The sequence below is a fragment of the Sciurus carolinensis genome, chromosome 7 (genome assembly GCF_902686445.1).
Source record: "Sciurus carolinensis chromosome 7, mSciCar1.2, whole genome shotgun sequence".
NCBI classification, from domain to species: Eukaryota; Metazoa; Chordata; class Mammalia; order Rodentia; family Sciuridae; genus Sciurus; species Sciurus carolinensis.
The window spans coordinates 117,199,756-117,220,497 of record NC_062219.1 but is presented as its reverse complement, the minus strand read 5'-3'; the positions used below and the strand labels follow the sequence as shown (position 1 = coordinate 117,220,497).

Below are 20,742 nucleotides of genomic sequence, written 5' to 3'. Positions count from 1 at the left end.
AATAACTATGGAAGGCTGAAAAAATGTTAAGAATTCTACTTCAGTTAGAAATATGAGTGTTGATAGTTAATGGGAGGCCTTTATGTAACCCTGTTTTTCTCATTACAGTGAAGTGAATGTGCAAATTTGACCCAAGTCTTTGACTTAGAGGGCTGTAATCAGTAGTTCCCCAGGAAAATCCACTGCCCTGTTGGAAATGCTATGAGTTTCTACTTATTGGAAATACAGCTGAAGAACATCATTTCATGCAAAATTGCAAATGCAATCTATGTGTGATACCTTTAATACAAGATAGATATATCCCTAAAAGAAAAGATAGAATATTCATGTTTCTCTAGTCATTAACCACAAGCTACCCACAGGCATTATTCACTTGCATATTCCAAACTAAATTGTTGAAACTTGACATTATAGAAAAAAGTCCTCTGACTGAACTATCAAAGGCAAAATACTAGTCTTTTATTAACTATCTTCAGACAATGAAGAAGCTTGAAAAGTTTCAATAGTTTAATTTACTTTTACAAAAAATAAAAATTTATAGAACACTAATGATGGTTGACCAAAAGTTAATTCAGGTTGGTTAATCTTAATATTAACTGCTTCAGAGATCCCAGTCTGCCATGATTAAGCAAGGAATCTCGTGACTTAAAAAAAACAAAAGCAAAGCATTTTAAAATCCCACTTATTTTTCTAAACCCAGTTGCCACTAATACAGGCTAGAAAATATGAGAGTTGATAGCCAGGCACCAATGGCGCATACCTATAATCCCAGCCTCTTGGGAGGCTGAGACAGAAGAATCTCAAGTTTAAGGACAGCCTCAGCAACTTAATGAGACCCTGTCTCAAAATTTAAAAACAAAAAGGACTGGGAATGTTAATTCAGTGGTGGAGGGTCCCTGGGTACAATCCCCAGTAGTCGATAACCCCCTTCCGCAACCCCACACAAAGTTGATAACAGTGACTTCATTTTATGATCCAGACTTCATCTTGTGCCATGGTGACCACTCTGTGAACTTGCTAACATGCCAAAAGAAAATTATTTGCTGAGCGTGAATATCCTGAAGAGTGTATAAACTGAATTCTTTCCTAGAACAATGATATGGTCTGTATAAGAGACCAATGAACTTCCTTTTTACCCTTAAAAGTACACTCTATACTCCTCTCTAAGGACACATTCTGGTCTCTACTGGAATCTGGTCTCCCCTGAATTATAGTCCAAGACCTGAAATAAATGCCTTTTTAGGCTTGATACAAGCCTCTTTGGATGACATAGATAATGGTTTGAATTGTTTCGTGTTAAGAAATACATTTTTTTTCCCCAACCTGAGTCCCACCAAACATACTTCCCCTTCTATTTCACTTCCCACTCACCTAGAGAACCTGTAGTCATGAAAAGTTTTCTTCACCTTGTTTTTCTTAATTGGCTTGGTTCAACCCTGCTGCTTGGAAAGAGGACAACGAGCTAAAAATGGGAAGTAGAGTTTATAGTGATTTATGTGGACATATGCCAGGCCCTCTCTCAGGCATTAGAAAGTTCAGAAAGGAAAAAGCCAAGTCTCCCTCCCCCCCCAATGGAGCAGAGGCCCTCACTTTAACCTTTACCATCAGCTGTTTACTGTAACCACATGAGAACGCTGTTGTATTTTCGTTGTTGTTGTTGTAGACAAAAACAGAAAAAGGTTTCCCTTCAGTTGCCCATGATTTCCTGCATGCATTTTAAGAGTTGATTGAGAATTAATTGTGTAAGGGTAGATACTGTCGTCTCCTGTGGTTGCTGCTTTATTTGAGACTGTAGGAGTTTGGGATGACAGCACAATTAGTGTAGGATATATGTGTGGTGCTCATATGCCTCTACTCTGGTTTTAAAGTGCTTCATAGGTTATAGTCTGCCACACCAAACTTAATTCCAAGTTCTCTGTTTATAATATTGCCCAATTATCAAAACTGGAATATATTATCACTGCCAGTTACTCCTGCTGTCAATTTGTCTTGTCTCAAGTATGGTTCTATTTGTACTTTACTGTAATGTAGTGAATACATTGAATTGGGTTGTTAGTTTAACAAGCTCTCTAGAGAACACTCCCATGATGATGCATGTTGAGATATGCTTGGTAGCCATAAAGTTATTTGCGTATTTGCCAAAACCTACAGAAATTCACTCACTAGACTCTTATTTAAGGGATAAAGTCTCAGCCTGCAAATGAGGTGAAGGTTCTTATTTGATAATTAAGACATTTGTAAATATGAGGTGTTACACAACTAAATTTCTTTAGGTGTTTTGATGACTTCCCTTCTCTTATAGTTTTACTGGATGAATTATTTTATATCCTTTGAAAATAAAGTATTCTAGTGTTATGCTGTCATTTACTTTTGTGCTTCATGCAACTTTTATGTTGTGGTAACCCAGTGATCCTCACCAGATATTGAGCTTGGCAGGAAGAAATTGTTATCAGATGTTGGAACTAACTGGGCTGTTAATATTTTAGTGTTCAGCTGGTTTAGAAATGCACACTAATGTCCTTCTATGCCCATTCTTCCCTATTGCATCAAAATTTCCAGATCCAAGCCCTGGGAATCTGTATTTTTCTGGATGTAGAAAATGTTCTCATATTTTGATATCACAGTCATTGTGTGTGTGTGTGTGTGTGTGTGTGTGTGTTAAAATCCCTCAAGCTAAGCATTTAAGATTTGTGTAGTTTATTCTAGGATAGGTTGAGTATTCTTAATCCAAAATGTTCCAAAATCAAAAATTTTTTTGAGCCCCCCAAATGATACCACAAGTAGAAAATTCCATGCCTGACTGCACATCATAAGTCAGTCAAAACAAAGTTCTAACAAAAATAATGTATAGAATTACATTCGTACTTATGTATATACAAGGTATATATGATACATAAATGAATTTTGTATTTACTCTTAGGTCCATCTCCGGTATTTCTCATGTATGTACAAATATTACAAAGTCCAAAAAAACCCTGAAATCCCAAGTAGTACTGGTCCTAAGTATTTTGGATAAAAGATACCTATATTTCGTTCTCCTTGTGTTATATCTCCATTAAAAAGTTCTTTAAAAATGTGCTTTACTGGATTGTGGAATGTGACAAACATTATTACCCTATATACATGTATGATTACATGAATGTTGTGACTATGTTGTGTACATCCAGAGAAATGAAAAGTTGTACCTCATTTGGGTACAATGAATCAAAATGCATTCTGATATCATGTATAACTAAATAGAACAAACAATAAAATAATAAAATTATATTTGTTTAAAAAAAATGTGTTTTACTGGCGGGCATTGTGGTGCACACCTGTAATCCCAGCAGCTCCAGAGACTGAGACAGGAGGCTCTTGAGTTCAAAGCCAGCCTCAGCAACTTAGCGAGGCAGAGACCCTGTCTCTAAATAAAATACAAAAAAGGGATGGAGATGTGACTCAGTGTTGAGTACCCCTGAGTTTAATCCCTGGTACCTGCTCCCCCCCGCCCCCCCTATAAAAGAAAAAAAAGAAAAAAACTGCTTTACTTTCCTGATTAAGTCAAATAGTTTATAGTTGTCACTTAATGAACATTGTTAAGCATCCACAGTCCACATAGTCATGATCCATGCCAGATAACAATGTGAGTCTTGATTCTTGGAAACATAAAACCTGGTAGAAGAGAAAGCAGTGATATGTAATATAAAGTTTTATAGTTCATAAATGTAGTAGATGATCCATTAACCCTCTGACTTATTGGCAGTTCTACTATCCCCCCCTTCCTTTTTTTGTTAAAGAAACTAAGAGGATCACTTATCCAAGTTTATTCAGCAAGTAGGGAATAGTTACAGGATGGACCCAAACTGTGTCTTCTATAAATGCCTGTAGTGTCCCAGAAGTAAGAATGCTAACAAAACATGGAAATAGAAACTACAGCATTTTGCAGAGCTGTGAAAAGCCAATGTCTAGAGGGTTCTTAAGGATGTGGGGTCTATGTTAGGTTTAAAAGTGGCTCATTGTCTCTTCATGACACAGTTGCCCCATTTAAACCTCTGGAATTTTAGTATATTAAGCTTTTTCTGGGGAGTGTAACATTCAGTTGAAGTACCTTGCTCTCTTGTATTTCTAAACTTTTTAACTTATTCTTGCTTCATGTTCAGATTGTTGCATTTCTAGATTTTTTGGCCACTGATGACATTCTTCTTCCTCATTACATTTAACATTTATTATCTGTTCTGTACTGTGACACTTGATCAGTTTCCATTCATTTTTTTGTTCATGTCTTGTTCTTTACTTATGTCCATATATTTTTCCTTCCTAATATGATAAACTCTCTGACTGTGGACCTGTGGTGGCATATAATAGATGTGTGCTAAGTAGTCTTTGAAGTTAACAGTGCACTTATTCTGTTTTCCTCCCTTTAAGAATTTCCCCTCTATGCCTTTTTATATCTACTAAGGGTTGCTGTCATTATGTGACCTTGGTATAGGAAGGAGTTGGCTAATACTTATATTCCTAAGTGGATCTCCAAGTTCTCAAACCCTTGCATCTCAGTGGCATAACCTCTTGGAACAGGTTCCAGAGCTCTTTCAGTTTTCCTTCCTGTGGGAAGCCATCCTTATTTAGCAGAATCAGACTAGGTTGAGCCATGAGACGCAGAGGCTTGGCTTCTAGGAACTGCCAGGAAGCATGTGGTGCTGTGTGGGAGTGGTTCCCTGTCTCCTGCTGGAATTTTCCCCCTAAGAGAATGGCTTCCCTAACTCCACCCTATCCTGTCCATCACAGAAGAAGCTCCTCCTTGTCCTTGCCCCTTTTACCTGTATATTATAAATAAAGAAGAGTTGGGCGACTTCATGTTGTTGTTGTAAGAGGCCAGAGCTGGTATGGCCAGACCTGTCACACCTCGTCTTATAAAAAGAGTATTGGCTCTTGTGTGTTCATTGAGTGGATATGTTTTTTCAGTAATAGACAGGAAAACCGCCAACATCCTCCTCTGGCAGTTAACCCTTTTCTCCTCCATGAGGGATGTGGCAGAGAGGACCCCCACACCTTCCTTTACACTAAGAAACTTCAGTGATAAGAAGTTTTGTCATACATGATATACAACTATGCCAAGTAACTGTGTTTCCCCTTTGCCAGTCATCGTCACTTGGGAAGCTTTTTCAAAATAAATGTGTAACATTTCTCTTTTCTTTTCCTTTGTGATCATCACCACTGCCCCTCCCAGGACAAGTCAAGAACCACTGGCCTTCATATTTGTATAGTAACTTTCTATTCAGAAGATAGGACATAGTCAGCTGGGGAGGAATGCTGGAGTGTGTATCAATATCAACTACAGAATGTGTCAATGGTCCTGATCTTACAGAATGAAATTACTGCTTTTCAAACCTTCATCTTCTGACTGACTATATCTTTTGCATACTATTGATTTATGGCTATGCATCAACTCTCTAAGGTTCTTTGAAGGTTCTCTATATCATGCTTCTTCTTTTCCTTTGTTTTAGAGTACTTGGTATTGAACCCAGGGGTGCTCTACCACTGAGCCACCTCCCCAGTCCTTTTTATTTATTTATTTATTTATTTAATTTTTGAAACAGAATCTCACTAAGTTGCTCAGACTGACCTTGAAGTTGCCATGCTCCTGCCTCAGCCTCCCAAGTTATGGGGTTTACAGGTGTGCATCAGTGCTTCTGCTTCCTTTCAATCATCGTTCTTCTTATAATAAAACAAGATGTTCTTTCTTGGTCAGCAATGCCTTCCTTGTGTTTTAAAATGATCCTTCCTTCTTCTGACAAGCAATTTGTTATTCCTTGGGGAATTCTTCCCTTTAAATATGGGTAGTTTTACAGTAAATTCAAAGATAGAGTGACCACTGAAATTAAAAGAGGAAATATTACTGCTTACTGCTTTGTGGAAAACTCATCTCCCCAAACTTAATGGGTAATTTCTTCTCACCTAGATCTGAATTCTAATTAAATTTTTATCTTTGACTCCTTAAAATCATTTGACTCTTTAATGAAAAGCATGTTTTACTGGGTGTGTATCAATATCACAGTGGAAAGACTATGAATCTCTAAAGAGATGGTTGCTGAACTAAAATTTGATCCTTAGAATTAACCTACCACCATTTCCTGCTACCCTCCTCATGCATATTTGCAGGTTGATCCTCTCCTTGTTAGGTTTCTCTTTCTTCAAGGTAGCAGCTATGGGCATGTGGAGGATATGTTCTGACTGATGTGCCTGCCTTTCTGTTTCTAGGTGGGCCATGCACAGACACAGCTCATGTCTCGTTAATCACACCAACCAAAAGATCCTGTGGTACAGGTATGTACATCATTCTTATGTGAATTCATCCTTACCAGAATTCCTAATAGAAATGAGCCATTGGTTCTAACTTGGTGTGCTTACCAGGGTATTCTCTTGATTTCTTTTATGAATTGTGAAATGATATATTTTATGCTCTGTAATGGGTATGGCATATGAGCAGAGGTCAGAGTGATATTCTTGGGGGTCAGATTGAGTAATGTTGTCAGTTAGATCCAAGAACATTAACATCAAAATTTATCTCCTAATATCTAAAGAATGTTATTAGGACATGAAACATACATAAAAATGCAGATCATTTCCCAGTTTTTAGCATGTGGCTAATTTTTCCAAGTCTTCTTGGACCTATTTTTAAAAAAAATTGTCTAAATACTAGAGAATGGAGGGCAAAAGAAGTTGTAATGTAAAAAAAATTGGTGTTTTAACTTAACTATCATAGTTATTTAGTTTTGGAAAATTACTTTCTCTTGTTCATCTTAAAGCCATGGAATGTGCTGAAATCATTCTTTTCAGATGCTTGGAGTGGCAAAAACATCCTGTGCATCTGTGACATTTTTATTAAACATGAAGTCATGAATCTTATAGTTCTCTAAAGAGCAGTCATAGTACCCATTGCTCCCTTAGCCTATAGCTTAATTTATCTTAAACAATTTGCCTTTTGTAATAATACTGCCTCCTATTTAAAATATCTCAAGGATTATATTTGGAAGAGTATAATTATATTGTTTTTCTGAAGGTCACAGTCAAAAATTTTCATAACTTAAAAAGTCCTCTCCAATAGAAATAGCGTGAACTATTTCCATGTATGACTTACACTGAAATCTCAGTTCCTTTATATGCTTTGATATTAAATCTCAAACAGACCTGTCTTTGCACAGTTTCAGAGTAGCATGCTGGCATTTAACTCTAAAGAACTTAATTTTACTCTTCTAAGTGACAAACTTTTAAGCAGGGTTGGGTAAGATTGTCCTGGTATGCTCTCTTGAGCCTAGTCAGCAAGCTCCAGTAAGTAGAGTGGCTTTCTCTACTTGATTGATATGAAAGAATTGTGTCCTGGCATGAGACAGATCATCCTTATTAGACAGTGGGAAGTTGGAGAGCACCTGCCTACCCACTCTAACCATAAACTTGAAAACATCAGAACTCTTTGATTTAAAGTCTTAACATTTCACATGAACAGTGTACTTTATTCTTTTTTCTTTATTTCTAGTCTTGGTCCTCAGGACAGGGTTTACTTTTAGTACTATCAGCACGATCAAGTAGTGTCAAGGAGTGAACCTTGAGCACATCGAGTCATCCTGAGAGTTTTGAGAAAAATTGGTGTACTGAGTTTAGACACTGAAACTAGCAGGAACTTCCCTTGAATATCATGTATTTGATACTCAAGTACTTCTGTCTTCTAGATCTGTTGCCTTCCTTCTGCTCCCATACTACTTTGTGTATCCAAAAATAATAATAGCATTTATTGCATGCTTACTGCATTGCCAGGCACCATTCAGTACGCATGCTCAATCTTGAGAACATCTGCAGGATACTTAATCATCATTCCTCTTTTATAGATGTAAAAATAGGCAATCAGAACATTAAGTTTATTTCCTGAAATAATATTACTAACAAGTAATTGAGCCAGGATTTGAACATAGATCTTTCAGATGCTAAAAGCCTGTGTTGTTTCCACGACATCATGTTACTTCTTTTCACATTTTATTACACAGTAATAATTTTTTCTTTAACAAGCAGCAGAAAACTGTATCATGGAAAGAAATTTGGGGAAAAAAAGATTTGGAAACAGCATCTAGTGAAATAATAGTAAAATGTGAATTCTAGGGTTGGGGAGATAGCTCAGTTGGTAGAGTGCTTGCCTTGCAAGCACAAGGCCGTGGGTTTGATCCCCAGCACTGCAAAAAAAAAAAAAAAAAAAAAAAAAAAAAAAAGATGTGAATTCTAGGGGTCTGAGGGTATAGCTCAGTGGAAAAACACTTGCCTAGTATGCACAAGCCCTGTGTTCAACCCCAGCACTACCAAAAAAAAAAAAAAAGTAAAGATGCAAGTTCCAAAATGGATCTGATTCATATACTGGCTTTAACCACTTGTAAACTGTAATTTTAAGTAAATAAATTGACATTTTGAAATTTGTTCTTCATATATAAAATGGGATTAACTATCTCATAAATTTGATATAAGAAAAGAAATACAAAGTTCACATAGTAGACTTTTTAGCCCTTGTTGGCTGCTATTGTAATCTCATCATTAAAGATTACGTATATGTAGATGGTGTTGGCAAACACATCAGTAGGTACTTTAGGTGGAAAGAAGACTTAAGTAGAAATATTAATACTCACAGCCATACCCAGTTTCATTGATTGAGTTTATGTTGATCTCATTCTCTCTTGAATGCTAGTATTATAAAAGGAACCGAGGGTAATATTTTTAGTGTACATACATGAAATGATAAAAGAGGCATTGAGCTCTCAGTCACACATTTCTAAGCCTTCATTTAGGTGAATATGTATGAATTAACTAGAAAGATTGAGAAAATTTGGTTTGGAAGGAAATGAATGCAGTATCCAAGTTATCCCCTAAAAAGCCTGAAGGAAAATTGAGATTTCTAAGCATGAACATTAAAGGTTATCAAGTTCAGCCTACTGTACTACTTTTTTTTTTTTTTTTTAAAGGACCCTGTTCTGTGCCTCTGAAAACGGTTAAGTCTAGCCTGACTACCTTATCCTTAAACACTGCCCTTGACTCTGGAGGACAGAGCTTCCTAATTTTGAGAGATTATTTGTTTAGGAAAGCACAAGTTGAATGTCTTTGCTCCATCTTTTTCTCTGTCTTACAATCAGGTTTTCCATAGTGCAGGGGTTTTGGTAATTTTTCTTCTGAATCACTAGTTGTTATTACATTGTTGAAATATTCCTTGTAGTCTTTAGGTTCTTCAAGAGTAATATTCTTGTCTCTAACATTTGTGCTATGGTGCTTCTGTCATGCTTCTTCCAAGGATCTTCAAGAGAGATCCTTCATGGGCCTTCAAGCTTAGATGGCCAGTAAATAAATTACCTTATAGTGGTGTCATATCTTAGGAACCACACTGTGAGACCTGTGTGTGATTTTTACTGACTCCCTTCCGACCAATTCATGCATTCAATGTTGTATACTAAGCCTTCAGCTTAGTAATAGTGTGTAATAATGTGTATTAGAAAAAGGACATTTAAGCTTGAATAAAATGAATTTTTAAGTCTGCAGTCTCTGAATAAGGCCACAAAATCTGTATTTTATCAGGTTGGATTATTAATAAATGCCTGTATCTGAGCCTTTTAAAAGTTTCTATTTTGCAGATTCATTGTGAATAAATATCTATATGTGTTGTTTACAAACAGCAAGTATACCTACAAATGTATACATATTAAAGACACATTAGTCAGCATTTTAGATAGGATTGTGCAGTAAAAGTAACCTTTTTAGTGAACAGGTCATGTTTTAAAGTATGTTGAGAATTAGATCTAAAGATTAGCAGTAGACCTATTATTATGTGGTTTAGTAAGTAGAGACCTGCATGGTTAATTATTTAATCTCCATTTGCATTTCAAGGAACTCAAGAGTTCATCTGGTAGAGAGTATTGTAATTTAAAGGGGTACAACACTGTAGAGTGTTTTGGTCTTCAACCATCAAAGAGAGAGAGAGAATTCTTTTTAAGATACTGCTTTGTAATAACTGTGACTCCCAAGAAGCAGATTGCAAAAAGTTGCTGTAGTAACAAATGAAAGATCAGTTTGTATTTATGAGCAAGATGGTAAAGACTTTTTCTTTAGACTCTGGCTTTTAACCACACAGAACTATTAACAGTTAGTCAGTGTGATTTTCAGATAAAAACCAGCACCATTATTTTCATCTTGGTATTTAGGCAGAGAAAAATTAAGTGAAGATACATGTGGTTGTCTCCATTCCACCCAATCCCTGTTCCCTTTGTAGAGTTCTGAGATGTCTGCCATCAGCAAAGAGTTGAAAAATGCTGCCAGGTCCCAGGCTACTTTAGGTTAGAAAGCGAGAGTTAAAGCCTGTCACACCTTCAGATTACTAGAGAGAGTATGTCTCTTCAAAGAGCCTTGAATATTTTCACGTTTCCTTGTTAACTCTTACAACATTCTTGCCAAGAATAAGTACATTGTGAAGAAAAGAATTTGCCTAGCTTGGCAACAGACCAGCAAGAGGATTCCCTTCTATCCTTCATCTTTTCTAATCATCAAATTATACCATGAGTGAAAACACTATAATCCGAGCTATGATCATCTCCTTTAACAGCTTTATTTGGAAGGTATTTGGATACTTGGGTAAATATATTGCTGAGCTTATATTTTTGTGGTTAAAGTTCCTTTGTGAAAAGAGAGAAGTTTGTGTCCTTTTTATTAGGCTTTCCTATTTAAAGACTTAGAGAAGTTATTTTGTATTTTCTTTAGTGGAGTTTGTTATTTGATGAATCTTAAAATTAAAACTATAAAGGACACATAGAACAGTGTCTGGTTTTAAATGTACTTAGAGAAATAGTCTCTCTCTAGCAGGATCCTTGAATAGTAAGTAACCCAAGGATTCTACTCGTTTTGTCTGGCTCCTCTGGTGCTGGGCGAGGTCATCACCATCCAAGTGGGGGCATTGACTACCTCTTAGCCCTTAGCCTAAGGCTGAATATATCCAGGGGCAGACATTTTATTATATGGGGGGGGGGGGAGGAAATTGCACCCTGTATAGCTCAGAAGGCATTGTCTTATCTTTTCATTTTATAGTCCCTTTATTTCTGAAGTTAAAACAAAAAATTCATAGACATGACTACATGATACTGTCAACAGACTCTCCCCACCCCCCACTCCCCATCCCCCACCCCCGCAGTACCAGGGATTGAACCTAGGATGTTCTACCATTGAGCTATACCCCCAGCCCCTTTTTATTTTTTATTTTCAGACAGGGTCTCACTAAGTTACTGAGACTGGCTTCCAACCAGTGATCTTTCTGCCTTAGCCTCTTGAATCACTGGGATTAAAGGTGTGCACCACCACACCAGTCTGTCAACAGACTTTTGTTCCACTATGTCTGTATTCATTTTTACTCTTCATACAGCAGATATGTTGGGTAGATAATATTCTCTATGATAGACTTGAAAAGTAATGGTTAAAAAATGCCGTTTATATGTTTAAAACAGGATGATAGTAGAGTATATCAAGTAAAATAACCAGTGTGGAGCCATAACGGAACTGTAGTATTGCCTGAGATTAAAGCAAATGGGACTAGAAACTGTTCCATTAAACATCAAGGCAGCTTTTCAAAAAGATCTTCCATTCTTTAAGACGCATGTTCAGTTTAATGTATACCCTTTCCTGTTACATTCTCTCCCTCCCTCCTTGTTTTCTTTCTTTCTTCCTTTCTACACCTGTTTATTCTTTTGGGTCACCTATTTTCCCTTTAATGTGATGAACAGTGACATGAACTATAATAGCCTTGTATTGTTCATTGCTATTCTTTTTGTCCCTCCCCACATCTTTTCTTGACTCGCTTCTCTTTGGCAGCCTGCTTGTGATATTGTCTGTTCTTAGAAAGACAAGAGAAGAAACCCACTTTCACCTGGGAGTTTAGAGAAGATTGATGTGCTAAACACTTTCCACATCAGTGTTCAGAAGCCAGTTAAAGGAAAATGTTCCACTGCTGTTGTTACCAAGAGGTTTATATGAGGTCTTTTAAATTGATTCAGAAGCCAAAGGGTGGTGGTGTTCAGTCAGAGGTGGCCCTGTAAATCTTAGAAATACCTGCAGTTGTGTAGGAATCTCCTGATAGAGTATTCATGGAAACATTTCAACCAGTATATTTAATCCTAAAGAGTTGAGTCAGTAGCTACAAACTGTATTACACACTGTAGGTGGCTCTTCTGAAGATGACTTCATGTCTCCCTTGGCTCTGCGGAGTGTTAAAGGAAGGTGGCTTAAGGTGTGAGTTCAGTGGAGTAATTCGTTTTTTTTCTTTCTTTCTTGTTGGTCCTTCAGAAATAGCTCTTCCCTCAAGTCTGCAGCATCAGCGTTTGAGGCAGAAAATTAGAAATTTGACCTACTTATGTAATATGCAAGTTTCCATCAGGAGGATATTAGAAGAGATATAAACCTTTCATTTTTATTAGCATTTAATGTAACCATTGAAGAAAGATCAAAACAGTAAATCTGTCATGGGAAGGGAAAAAGTATTAAAAAATGTTTTACCTCATGCACTCATCATCTTGGGTCTTGAAGGAGTTCATTTGATTCCTGGGGAGGGGAACAAAATGAATACTAAATATTTGGCAAGATTGTAAAAAAATTTCTCTAATCAAAAAGATCTTATCTTGCTGTTCTCACCAGTGGTTATCATGTATGCCATAATGACTACTAACAAAAAGTGGTTTTGATCATTGAGAAGTGACTGGAGAGGAAAATAATCTAAATGTTTTGTCTGTCTTTCTCTCTCTTTTCCTATAGTAACTTTAACCAGTCTACCTTATTTATTCATGTTAAAGAATAGAAAGTGGGAGTAATTCTGTTCATCTCACAAAATATATAGATTTTAGAAAATGATAGGGAAACTGTAGTACTCTCAAATGAGAGTTATGTGCCATTGCCACCAATCCCCTATGTTTAATATGTTTGGCATTTAAAGCTTGCTGTACTTAAGGTCAGGAACTAGTTTCGCAAGCCTTGTTTGGTTTTTACTCAGGAGAAGTCCCCCCTTCTGAGAAAAAGATGATAGAAGTGAGTATCAACCAGGGTGCCAGTCTCTCCTCAAGAGGAATTTTTGCACTTGAAAAATAAAAATACACTCCTGCATAAAAAGGAAAGGGAAGCAGTCCCATTGCCTCTTTCCAGCAGGTGGGCTGGCATTTATTCCTCATAGCTTGTCGCTTTTTTGGAGGTATGTATGTGAAAAGTCTCCGTTTTGGTGTGGAACCTCTTATGATCTATGCTTTGTTCAGATTCGTTTGCTTGGATTCATGAGTGCATTTGAAACTAGGTGGTGGTGTTTTGTGATTTGTTTTTTTAATGGTCATTTATTTTACCATAGTTTGTACTCTCACCAAGGAGAAAGAGCCCTGCACTTAAATTAATTAACTGTTCTATTGCTCCTCTGGGAATAAATGCCTGAGCCAACACTATTTTAAAAGAATGTCAAGGGACTTTAATACTTTTTTCCTCTTTTGACTTTTCTGTTGGTGAGGGGGTTGAATCTGGGGAGTGCTCTTCAGGTATTGTTCAATGGCATGTGTGTGCCTGTTAGAGGGGAGCATGTTAAAAATGTAGCTTTCCTGACCAGAAGGAGCATGATAAAACAGTCACAAAGCTGCATTATAAATCATCAGAACCTCGCAGCGATACTGCCCATTAAGGAGATTCCCCCCCCCCCTTTTCGGTTCCTGGCTGTACTAATAGAACAGCGCATCAGGCAAGGCTGTAAATAAAAGTTATTACCTAATAGGTGGGTGCTGAAGTGGAACGGACAGAGCTGAGGCATGGAGGCCTTATTACTGCTCATCAGCAATTATAAACAGGATAAAGTGTCTGGGACTTGCGCTGATGCAGCGATGGCTAATAGAGGCTGGGGATGACACTGGGCCATGATAGCATGATGTATGCTGATGGATTTTTACTGCCTCATCTTGCTGCTTGCTTTCAAGACAAGTTGTGTTATCTGTTTTCCTGCTTGCTCATCTGTCCGAAGACAGTCCCATTGCCTTTCCTGCCAGCAGGTGGACTGGCACTTATCCCTCATATCTGTGTCTACTTCCAAAGCATCCCCTTCATGAACAGTCTTTAGAAATACTTCATAATCATGGCCGATTAAAGCCATAACCTTACTGCATTGCCTGTTGTCATGGTTATAGATCAGATCTTCAGAAGGGTTGCTTCTGTGGAATATAGGACCAGTTGAGAAACTGGTCAGTCAGCCAGGCCAACACTTTATTAAAAGACTATATGACAGAGTCCTGTAGTTGATTCTGTAGGAACCTGCAAAAGAAGTGATAAATGTGCATCTTCCCCCTGGAAGTTTATACCATGAGAGAGAATAAGCACGGAAATAAATGGAGCTGATTCCACCATTAGAAAGCAACAGACATAACATTTATTTCAAAAAATGAAGATGGGGAGGATTATGGTAGTCATTAGGAGCAAACATATTACTAATGCAATATTTTTTCTTTTAAAGATTTACCTTCCTAGTGAAATGCTTAAAACTTAGTTCCTTAGAGTCACTAGGAGTGATAAAGGGATACTAGAATGTGAAGGGGAAAGTCTGGTTAGCAGTAGGACTGTGTTTTCTAGTGAATGGAAAACTTCAAATATTTTGAGTAGTACGTAAGCATCTACTGCTTGGTAAAATTGAGATACTACTGTGTTCAACCTTAATCACTCGACTTCACTAAATCACAGTAATTAGACTTTCTGAGATAGGAAAAATCTGCAGTAGAGGCACAAAGGCATAGTTTTAGAAGGGCTTACCACTTTAGGAGTTTATGAGCTCTGATAGTTCTTTTGTTTGTCACCTTTATGCACTGTCTTCAAAACTAAACTATCAGAAGACTTCCTGCTGTTAAAGAAATTGTTTTTCTCTGATGTCGTAAGATATGCATAGGTCTGTAGCTTGTTTTAAAGAAGGCTAATATAAAATAATCTGACTTTCAATATTGAAAGTCAGAGATGAACTAAGAATTAATGTTATACAAGTGTCCTTCAGGCTATAAAATGCCTTGCCATTGGATTAACATAAATATATTTTCCCTTTGCATTTAAAAAAACTTTTACCAAAAAAAATCAATTCATCCTTATATATGCAGAGTGTGTTCTGTGGGTAGTGTCCAGTGGAATAACGAAGAGAGGTGAATCTGGGAAAGATGTTTTAGAAGAATAATTGACAGGATTTAACATCAGATTAGAGTTGACTGAATAAAGAATGCAAAATATAAACCTGAGGAACCTAAGAAAGACTTGATTGATGGGAAGGAAGAAAGGCAAAGAAATATTGGTTGAAACAATTTTTGGTTTCTGATGAGCTCAAGTTCAGATTTTTAGATAGTTCTATAGAAAATTATAAATATGGGCCTGTTTTGGAAATTATCAATAGAAGCAAAGATTAAAGCTGTGTAAATAAGTGAGGAAAAGAATTCAGAAGAACAAGAGGCTAAGAACTATACTGATGTACAGTCAGGTCAGGAAAGAGAATCTATTGAGTTAAGAAAGCTAAAGAAAGGAGAAAGCTTCCTCCAGAACCATGAAAGGTGCATGAGAAGAGGGATCAGGAAATAGGAAAACTAGGGAAAGCTATTGACCTGGCTCTTAAAAGAGCATTGGCAAAACTGAAAGAAGTTTGTGGACAGCCCAGGATCACTGAGGAGGCTCTTAATAACAGGGAACTAAAGGCAGCAGACAGAATCATTCATTATGGTGTTAGTTGTACTATTAAAAACCAAAAATAGGAAAGACAGGGTCAGGCATTTTTTGATGTGGAGATGGTAAGATTGGGAAATATTTTACCTTTGTTAAAGTCTGAAGAAAAAAGGGACCAGAAAGAGGGGAAAAAAATAGAAAATATTAGAAAAATTGAAGAAGTTTATAAGCAAGATTTGTTGGTGGCAGAAACCCCAAAGTATTATTTCCTTCTAAGAGTATTAGGAAGGAGACATAGATATAGATAGATTACCTGTTAATTCTTTTAACATTGATGGTTAGCTGAAACTAGATGAACTAGAAGATCCCCCTTTTCTGAATAAAGACACATAATAACATCAGCTGAAAATAGCAACAGAGTTGAGGTTGTATTGAGAATTCTGTGGACTGAGAAGGGAATATAGTATCTCCAAGTAGTAGCTAATCCAGGCTATAATAAATGGTTTAAATTTACAGTGAGCTTAAGTGATACTTTTCTCTGGATACTAATTAAATCCTGAAGAAAAGAACAAAGAGTGAACAAGTGATGCTTACTTTTTTGTTTTTAATCATAAACTTTCATGTTTACAAAAGTGAAACATGGTAGGCACATCATACCACAGAATAATTTAGAAAAGAAAGCCAGAGTGTGGAGACGATCCGACTCCACAACTGGCCAGCTTTTTTTTTTTTTTCCTGGCCAGTTCTCTTTTAATACTGTAATTCTGTAGGTTCCTTATAACTGTGGGAGGGGGAAAAAAGCTTTAAATCCTACTTTTTGAGATTCAACTGATAGGAAATATGAAGAGTTTAGTTCACATTATTTCTCTTCCCAGTGTTTGGTATTGTATTATTGAATTCAGTTTTTCTCTTTTTTGGTCCACCAACTTTCAGCACCATCTCTAGTACCTCTTATCATACTCCCTTTTTATATTAACAGTTGTTAATTATAAATGTTCAAACCTGAAATCACAAGCAAATCTTTCGTGTTGTGATCATGGGTCATTTCTAAAAAAATTAAGACCAATAAATGACATTTACGTTATTGTGACTCTATAAATGTTCCCTGCCAGACCATGAAGCTATATGGTAGAAATATATTTTTCTTTCTGTGGGTCTACGGTTACCATCCCTATGCTATTGACAATGTTCCTACACAACACCAGGCTACTTGCTACACCACCGTTCCTCAAAAGCCATGCCACATTTTAGTTTGTTTTATATTTAGATCATAACTCTGTAAAGCACTTATTTTTTGACATTTGTAATTGCCTTTCCTTTTTCTTGCAGTGTTTGGTTTTTTTGGCACTACTTTCTTCCTAATTCTGTATTTATACCTTTTAACTGAAATCTCTCTCCTGGAGCCCACTATCTTTCCCTTCCAATGTGGATGAAATGTTCTTTAAAGAACAGTAGACTTTTAAGCCTTCTCTGTCACCTGAGAACTTCCTGTCATGCTCTTGCTTTCTTTTGTTCTCTTGTTTTTTCAAATACAACCCAAGTTATTGCCTAAGAGAAGCAGTGTTGGAATTCATGCATATCTGAAAATATCTTTTCTGCCTCCAGCTTGATGGAAAATTTTCATAAGAATTCTCTGATAAAAATCATTCCTTCTGCTTCCTGTTCCTTATCCTTGGACCTAAGAATCTCTTCCCTATAGTTATTGATTGCCACTTTAGGAGAAAGAAAACTTGGTGAATCATGAACTTCTCGTAGATTTCTGTATAAAAGTGGTACATACAATTTGTGTTCACATTCTGTTGGACCTAGTGAGTCTTATGACCTTGCCAGAGTTAAACAGAGTAGAGAAATGCAATCCTATCATGTGCCTGCAAGGTGAAGAAGATCACCCTAATGAATAAAAGAGCGCTGTTTAAACTTTTTATGTACTTATCTCTAGCATTCCCCTGTCTTCTTTAATTACTTTATTTTGCTCTACAGCGTTTTTTACCTTTTCACATACAGTATATATAATTTACTCTTAAGTATTAATGTTTCTTGGCTCCCTCTCATTTAATCTCATTTCATCTCGCAGATTTCTCATTTAATCTGCATTGTAATTTACATGAAGACAGAAAATTTTTCTTCGGTTCTTTTTTTTTTTAATTTTGTTTTTTAGTTTTAGTTGGACGCAATACTTTTTTTTTTTAAATGTGGTGCAAGGATTGAACCCAGTGCCTCACGTGTGTGAGGCAAGCCCCCCACCTCTGAGCTACAACCCCAGCCCCAATTTTTCTTCTTTATTCATCCCAGAGCCTGGAAGAGTGTCAAGTACACAAGAAGCACTCAGTAAGTAATTGTTGAAGGAATGAATGCACTATACATGTGCAAATTGCATGTATACAATTAGCTTCTCATTATTTTTTTACTATTGCTTAAATATTATCCAGTGTTACTATAAACACACACTTGTGAACTCTTTGTAAGTCTTCTGAGTTTCGTCACCACAAATTAGTTAGTCCTTTTGAGAAATATAATTATAAATTAAATTTGGTACCAAAATTTCGCTTATCAATTAACTGATTGATTCTTTTTAAGAAAATTGTATGCAATAGATGAAAATAAAAACAGTGCTCTTTATATTCTTTTATTTTAAAAAAGCATTGCTTCCTTGTTTTCTAGCATTCCATGTAATGATTGAGAAATCAGATGCCACTGGTTTTCATTTTTTAAGAAATATTTTTAGTTGTAGGTTGACATAATACCTTTAATTAATTAATTTATTTTTACGTGGTGCTGAGGATCAAACCCAGTGCCTCACATGTGTTAGGCATGCACTCTAACACTGAGCCACAACCCCAGTCCTGGTTTTCATTTTTTAAATACTATATCTGGATTTTTTTTTTCACCTTTAGAATCATGCTTTATCCTTAATGTTCTAAAATTTGTAATGAAATGTCTTGTGGTCATCCTTTTGTCCCATTCAAACTGTTGAACCACGCTAGGACCCTTAAATCTGAAGTCTGGTAATCTGTTTCAGCTCTGCAAAGTTTCTGATACTCCCCAACCCTGCTTTGTCCTCTTTTTCTGTGACTCATAATTTAGATGTTGGAACTACTACATTGATGATATTTCTCTTAACTCCTTTCTCATATTCTCCCTTTCCTTATTTACTGTCTGGTAATTCTGGTGACTTTGTCTTCCAATCCTTTTGGTTTTATTTCAGTAATCAGACTTTCAGTGATCTCAGTTTTATTTTCTGAAGTTTTTTTTCCCCCATTGCATCCTATTATTTATGAATATAACAATAATTACACAGTAATATTTTCTGAGCTTATTAATTAGTGGGTAGATTTATTTTTGTGCTATTCTCTTTGCTGAGTTATGTCTGATTACCTGGAGGCCACTTTTTCTGTATAGCTTGGCCTTCTATGTGTACTGGTTCTCCTCATTTGTCTGGCGAAGCTGAATTTTTTGTTGACTTTAAAGGAAAACAAGTTTGAATGAACGGAGAGGGTAGGAATGTTTTCAACCATTTTTTTTCCTTCAGTTTTTTTTTTTTTTTTTTTTAACTGAAGTTTGTGTGTGGGGCAGTGGGGTAGAGGTATTAACTTGCAGAATTAGTTATAAGCAAGTTGAGAACCTACTGTCAGGCTTTCAAATTCAGAAGAATTTGACTTTGAAGAGACTGTATGTTTTGCCTAGACAAACACCTTTCCTATAGAGAAGAGCTGTCAAGATTTTTGCCAGGCAGATGGAGCTGGCTGTCAAGGGTGGGAGATGCAAACTAGTACAATTGTTCTGCAGATATACTTTCAGTGGATCCCCCTGCTGTCTGCCCCATTGTACATTCTGCTTCTCCCCAACTGCTTCTGAGCCCAGAGCCTCTTAAGATTTTCCTTGCACACAGTGGTCTGCAGCTGCCCCAGGTTTCAGCATCAGTCCACTCCAATCCAGATATCAGCTTCTAGAACTTTGTTTGAAATCTTTTGTTTATTGATTATATTAAACACAAAAAATCTTAGTAAGGAGGGTTCTTCTTCATGTTGTTTTTGTGCTTCTATTTCAGTTAGATCTAGGGAGGTCAGGGGAAAATGTTTAATCTGCATTCTTGAACCAAAAGTTATCTGGGACAAAGTCAGGACTCTGGTTTCTTATTTAATTGTTGGCAAAAGATAGGAGGACAGGGTAGACTCAGTGGAATGACGTGGTTCTTAGGAAATCTAGGGAGCAAGAATGTACCCAATTTAAGTCCCTGTCCCTAAAGAGAAGGAACTAGCAGGTGGTGGTTGACATTGTGGGCTCTACATGCAGACTTCATGGGTTCACATTCCAGTTTTCCTGTTTACCAGTCATATAATTGGAAGAATTGTTGGGCCTCTCCACGGGCCTCAGGTTTCTTCTCTGTAAAATAGAATGACTATTTAAAGTTAAGAGCTAATATATTTTAAAAAGCACATATGAAGATGCATGGTAAATGCTCAATAGATAATAGAGATATGGACAAAGATACTTGAAACAAAGGGAGTACAGAAGAAAGGAAAAAAGAACTTACACAGACAGTGTAATTGGAAAGTGAGATGGAATCAGAAGCTGGTCATAAGGACTCTAGGCTAGTCAGATTGGAGAATGCAGACCTGGAAAGGAGGAGGTCAGTGGAGTCTTGAAAGGAAGGAAAGGCATTTGGCAGCCTATGTTTGAACAGGTCATGGCTATGAATGACAAAAAAGCCAGAAAGTCTTTTGTCCTTTCTAAAGAAAATTGGGTATTAGAGCTGAGAAAATTAAACCTTGTTTTGTTTTGCCCTTTTTCTAGGCCCTGTTTTAAAAGTTAAATTTTGTTGTATGCATTGGTGGAAAGTAATCCTTATAGGAATTTCACAAGCTTGCTTTCTGAAAAATACTAATAGCTCTTATTTCCTGAGCTCTACTCTTTTCTTTTTTGTTTGTTTGTTTTTTTTTGTTTTTTTTTTTTTACTTATAATTAAGTACTTCTTTTCTGGGGTACATCACAACATAGAGGCCACAAAGCAATATCAGTTTTCTTGTGGTTAAAATCTTGGTTAAAAAA

General features: G+C 36.6%; 1 protein-coding gene across 3 annotated transcripts in view; it reads left to right on the top strand.

Annotated features, from left to right (window-relative positions):
- The window catches only part of Zfand3 (zinc finger AN1-type containing 3), a 312,164-nt gene that overhangs the window by 249,293 nt on the left and 42,129 nt on the right, over window positions 1-20,742 (top strand). For 2 of the 3 annotated variants that reach the window (XM_047557735.1, XM_047557736.1), the window contains exon 4: window positions 6,238-6,303. The exons of the other annotated variant lie outside the window; for it this stretch is intronic. In XM_047557735.1, coding sequence (XP_047413691.1) covers window positions 6,238-6,303 — 66 coding nt within the window. The remainder of the gene's footprint in view (window positions 1-6,237; window positions 6,304-20,742) is intronic. 3 annotated transcript variants of the gene reach the window in all.